At 37.0% G+C, this 5,408-nt stretch overlaps 1 protein-coding gene across 2 annotated transcripts in view; it reads right to left on the reverse strand.

The window, feature by feature from the left end:
- Positions 1 to 430: 430 nt before the first annotated feature.
- Positions 431 to 5,408, reverse strand: part of LOC126397185 (5-hydroxytryptamine receptor 3A-like) — a 27,496-nt gene continuing 22,518 nt past the window's right edge. The window contains exons 7-9 of one of the 2 annotated variants that reach the window (XM_050055769.1): positions 3,939 to 4,149; positions 3,544 to 3,753; positions 431 to 2,987 (exon numbers count right to left, since the gene is read on the reverse strand). In XM_050055769.1, the coding sequence (XP_049911726.1) occupies positions 2,692 to 2,987; positions 3,544 to 3,753; positions 3,939 to 4,149 (717 nt within the window). In that variant the 3' untranslated portion in view covers positions 431 to 2,691. The remainder of the gene's footprint in view (positions 2,988 to 3,543; positions 3,754 to 3,938; positions 4,150 to 5,408) is intronic. The other variant, XM_050055768.1, reaches the window with a different exon arrangement.

Consider the following 5,408-nt stretch of genomic DNA (forward strand, 5'->3'; position numbering starts at 1 on the left):
CTCTTTAGTACCTAACTGTAAACCAGGAACATCCCCATCAGCAGCACTTTGTGTTTAGTGCTGGTTGGTGAGTATTACCATGCTAACATAGTAAACTAAGATGGTAAACACGGTATACGTCAGCATGCTAGCATTGTCAATGTGAGCATGTTAGCATGCTAACATCAGTATTTAGCTCAAAGCACCTCTGTACCCACATACAGCATCACAAGCTGTTTGCATGGCTATTGACTCTTGTTCTTGACATATGTCCTACTTCTCTCAGCTTTACTTGATACAGTAACTTACTGGTTAGTGAAAGCTAACTAAGCTCTTTATTCGGTTAAAATAAAACAGATTCCACAGGTTTTTAATCATTTTGGTTCAAATTTTGTTTAAGATTTTACTTAAATGCTCAAAAGATAGTTTTCTGATGCTTTTTCCACAAACAGTTCATAAACATCTTCTGACAGTATTCATCAATGTGCCACAAAACTGTTATAAAACACATATATGGAGATAAAGTGATAAAAGATACAAACATTTCATCATATTTGAGTTTACTTGGTGTTTAGTTTTCTGTGTTTATTTTTGACAAATCATTTTGAAAGTTTCTAAAGCATTACCATGGGAAAACCAGCTTTTTTTAAAAAAAAAAAAAATGTGTTGCTAATTTGTTAGAGTAAATTATTTTTTTCTTAGCGTAAAGCAGTGAAAAACTGATGCAAAGGAGCCAGGCTATCTTTACTTCTTTCATCTTGTTTGTGACAGTGCTATTGTCAGTGCCTCACTTTCATAACTTGTCCCTGCGATTTACAGGGTACAACTGGACAGTCTTAGGGAATGGTGTTTCTTGTTTCTGATTGGCTCAACTCAACTTACAGCTTGTCCATCTGAGTAATTTGTATGCATGTCTTGTTTGTCAAAACAACAGTGTTGCAGTGTTGACCATAAACGAATCAAGCAAGGATGTCTGTAAATATCTGATGTCAGTTTTCAAACATTGTTAACACACACCTCAGCATATGATGAGCCTAATCAAGTACTTTGTTAATCTGCTCTGCACCCATATTCACTCATTTATCTGAATGTAATCTATTTAAAAATAATAACACACAAACAAGACTGTTTATGTCTCTTTCTTGTCTTTGTGCTGCATATGTCTGAGCGGTACAGGCCTGGACTTGTCTTACTTAGGGAAAAAAGCAAAAAGAAAAAGTTTGTTAAAGACATGAACAGGAGATTTCCCATGGGTAAAAGCAAATATTTGTTATCGTGGTAAAATGGTTTGTTGAAACATGCAAATATTTGTTGCACATTGAAATAGGGGGAGAGGATGTAGTGCGAAGGTGTGATGTAACATGTTACTTTCAAATAAAAGATTTCAGTCATTCTTTCTGTTTCCTCCCTGTTTATCAATAAATCACAAGGAGTATGAGAACATGTGTACAGCAGTCCCTCCAGGATTTCAAGGGCTTTTTTGGGGATCATCGTGGTCTCAACATAGACTGCATAAAATCATGGACGAAGCCACTGTGATGTCACCAAGTGGATTGTGGACACCCGTTTTGAAGCCTTGAGTTCACCATCTTGCTTTTTTGAAACCAGAAGTGACCATATTTGGGTGAGAGGCTGCCACTGTGGAGTACTTGGGGGTGGATCTGACTGAGAAGCTGTGTCCATTCAAAGTGAAGTGAAAAAGTTAGAAATAGCAGTGACTTATGATGAACTAGTCACTCTACTTCCTTCTGTTAGGCCCGGGCCCTGAGGCAACATGAAATGGACACTCCCATCTTCCCAGATTCAAGAACCACCAGCAACAACAAATAAAGTTTTTATTTATTACAAAGTATTCAAAGGGACAATTTGGCTTCAGGCAAAGCAAAATGTAACTAAACTTATCTTCTCACATTTCCTACTTAACATGACAACTCTCTTACCTAAAACTCAAAACAGGAGAATGATGATTCACACAATCATTCACTCAGCCAATCAGAGATGCTCAGCAGGTTTACCTGAGAGGTGGGGGGAGGGTTAGAATCTCCATAGCCTAAATAGTTTGTGAAAGATTTAATGTACAGTAAATCTTGTGTTGTTTGTTGGCCCACAATGGGACTAATGATCATAACAGTGACTGTAGCTGTTTATATTCCTTCAATAGCTGTGGTCGGAGGCACGATGTGTTTGGGTTGTCCGTTCATAAAGATTAGAGGACCTTAGGGTGTCTTGAGATATGCTTGTTGGTAAGTAGTTCTGACAGGATCTAATTGTTTAAGGGGACAGTTCACCCCTCGTAGTGCTATTTAACCTTGTGAGCAGTTTCTAATTAATTGTACAGAAACTTTAACTTGGACTCAACCACTGATCTCAGATTGATGAAGACAATAAATGTTGGTTAAAGGACAGATTCACATTTTTCTGCCCTTGGTCTGCTGTAAAAAAATAGTTGGTATCCATGTAAACGTTAAAATAAGCTAAGCCTGCTGTAATCATTCCCTCTATACATACTGGACATTTTCTGCATTTATTTTGTTTTCATGCATCAAATAACTCAGATTCTGAATCTTCTACTCGAACTACTGAATAAAAAAACAAAAAACAAGAAATAAATGTTATTATTGATTTCATTTTGTCTTTCTAAGTGTAAGCTGCTAACTGGTCAAACTTTTGCTGATGATCAATATACCTATGTGACTTAACTCTTCCATCAAGTTAACCTATGTGTATGTTACTCCTGATCCAGATGGCTATGATGATGATAAAAAGGATAGTGATGAAGACAATGTACAGGCCAAAAAGCAGACGGTCAATGACTAATCCGATCATTTGCCATTCCTCTGAGGTATTGCTCCCCTGGGCCTGATTGTCTATCTGGAGGCGGATGGCCATGAGATCTCTGCTCAGCTTCCTCAGTTCATCCAGGGCTGGATCCAGAGGGGGTTTCTCATGAGGTGTATCACCAGAGACGCTCTGAAGATCTCCTGAAGAGATGATGCTGGGACTCATTGCTGGATATATATATAAAAGAAAACAAGATTAGCAATAACTTATTACATCATTTATCTCACAGATGTCACCCTTGACACCCAGTTCATAATACTGCAAATATATAACAAGGCCTATTGCAATACCCACATCAGTGGGCCATAGGCTCAGTGACCATCATGTTGCCTCATTCGGCCAAGAATAAATAAATAAATAAAGATAAAAGTAAAAAATAAAAAATAAAAAAGCAAAAATATGAGGGAGAATTAACATGGGGTTGGCTTTCACTAGATATTTTTCCAGAACCTTTAAGTGCATCTCCATGACAAATGAACAAACTCCATTTATGTATCCATTTAAGTATGGGATGCAGCCAGAAGCTCCACAAAAAACGTATTAGTCAAGCTTCAGTTGAGATCATTTATGTCCAACTATTATTTCCAAGATCAAGAATGAAGAATGAACCTTTACAATCAACTGACTTTTCTTATATGAGTTGCATAAAATGATCAAAATAAGATGAAGCAGCAGTAATAGTGACAGAAGTAATACAAAAATAATCATGATGATGTATTGTACCTGTAGCAGGTGGGTGAAGGGAGACTGTGATGCGGTTGCTCTTCTTTTTTGGAGGGAGAAAAACAATGACAGCTAGATATCGTAGCACAAGGACACTGAGCCAGTGAGGCACCTTTCTGTACTTGCTGGAGCTGAACTGGATGTTGGTGATAAACACTGTCTCCAACAGGCTGGCCACCATCAGAGCCAGACTGACTGAGAATAAAACATCTGCAGCAAAACAAACAAAACAATTAAGAAGTAAAGAATCATTTTTTATTTCAACTTTAATTATCAAGGGTAGAGAGCATATTCACATTTATATTAATTGGTCAACAATGGCATCTGGTCAAGAAGAAGAAGAATTGGCCACAGTGGTTAATCTTATACAACAATATATCACAGGTGTCACTCACTTATTAGAGGTGTTGTATTTCCAGTGACAGGCAGCAGGTCATTCATGATGAGCAGGAAAACGGTGTAGCCCAGGATGAGAGTCATCTTAAAGGAGGACCGATCCACACTTTCGGGAGGCAGCAGGAAGCTGAAGAGGTCCAATGTGATGAGGAAGCAGCTGGGGATCAGGAGATTCACCACATAAAGGATTGGCCTACGTCTCAAAATGATCTTGGGATAAAAACAAATACAAAGTCTTAAAGTTTTACTCAGAACTTACAATAGACTCTTACCAGGAGTAGTGAACTCCTCCACCCCCCAAAACTTCTTTTGTTGTTTCTGATGCTTTTCTGAAGACCACTCAGACCTTTGGTGTTCCCCAAGGATCAGTCATCAGTCCTCCAAATTTGTTCTCTGTTCACATGTGTACACTATGTCAAATTATCCACATAAACAACAGCCACTACAGTCAATTCTTTTTTTTTTTTTTTTTAAATACCAATCTTTTTGCCAGATTTTGTTAAATTCCTTCACTGTTAGTGTGGCCAGCATCAATGATGCTTGTCATCAAACATGACGTTTGTCATAACTGATACCGTTATATTGTATTGTTTTTTAGCAATGACATATTTTGATCCAGATTAAGCACCTTGATGCATTATTTTATCAAAAATGTAATTGTTTTTTTAGACTGGTAGCAGTAGAATAAAAAATACCCTGGTATACTACCCACAGCTGTGACCTGCCATGCTGAGATGACAGGGGTTGAAAACAACCCATGTACAAATTTTTGCTGGGATTGTGTCATTTTTCTACAAACAACAATTTCATCAGAATAATTTCAAAGATTAATAAAATAAATAAAATCACATACAGTTTCTCCAAGGTGTCACATCTGATTTAACAAACCTTAAACAGATAATCAGTGGTATGCATCATGTGAACATACTGTAGAATAAAATATAATAGCTAAAATAACTTACAAAGAATTTGAGCTCAGAGTAGCTTCCCTCTGTAATTTCAAGGGTTGTTTGAGCTTGTTTGATATCAACAAGCTCCCACTCTCCTCTGGTATGTAGCACTTTCCTGGACTCCTCCAGGATCTCTGCAGCTGAATGTTTTTGATTCACCTTTATGTCTTCAGCTGGAATAAAATTGTAGGAAAGTTTGTTTATATTAGATGTCCAGTCTGTTTGAAATGTTACTTGTGATGCACCTGAGTAGAGTGAAGTTGTCAACATGAAAGTTGAGGTCATGGAATTTTGGGCCTCAAAGATTTTTAAATTAATGTATTTAATTTTACTTAATTTCATATCACTTATGCGTTTGTAGTTTTAATGTTTGAAAATACATAATTTCTGCAAAAAATAGCAATAAACCTCTTAAATTTACAAGTGACAACTTTTAGTGTACTCCAAGTACAAATCTGCCATAATTATAATAAAACTGAATGTGAGGTGAAGTTGCAGCTTTGAGATCAGTGTTATTTT

The sequence above is a fragment of the Epinephelus moara genome, chromosome 10 (genome assembly GCF_006386435.1).
Source record: "Epinephelus moara isolate mb chromosome 10, YSFRI_EMoa_1.0, whole genome shotgun sequence".
Classification (NCBI taxonomy): domain Eukaryota; kingdom Metazoa; phylum Chordata; class Actinopteri; order Perciformes; family Serranidae; genus Epinephelus; species Epinephelus moara.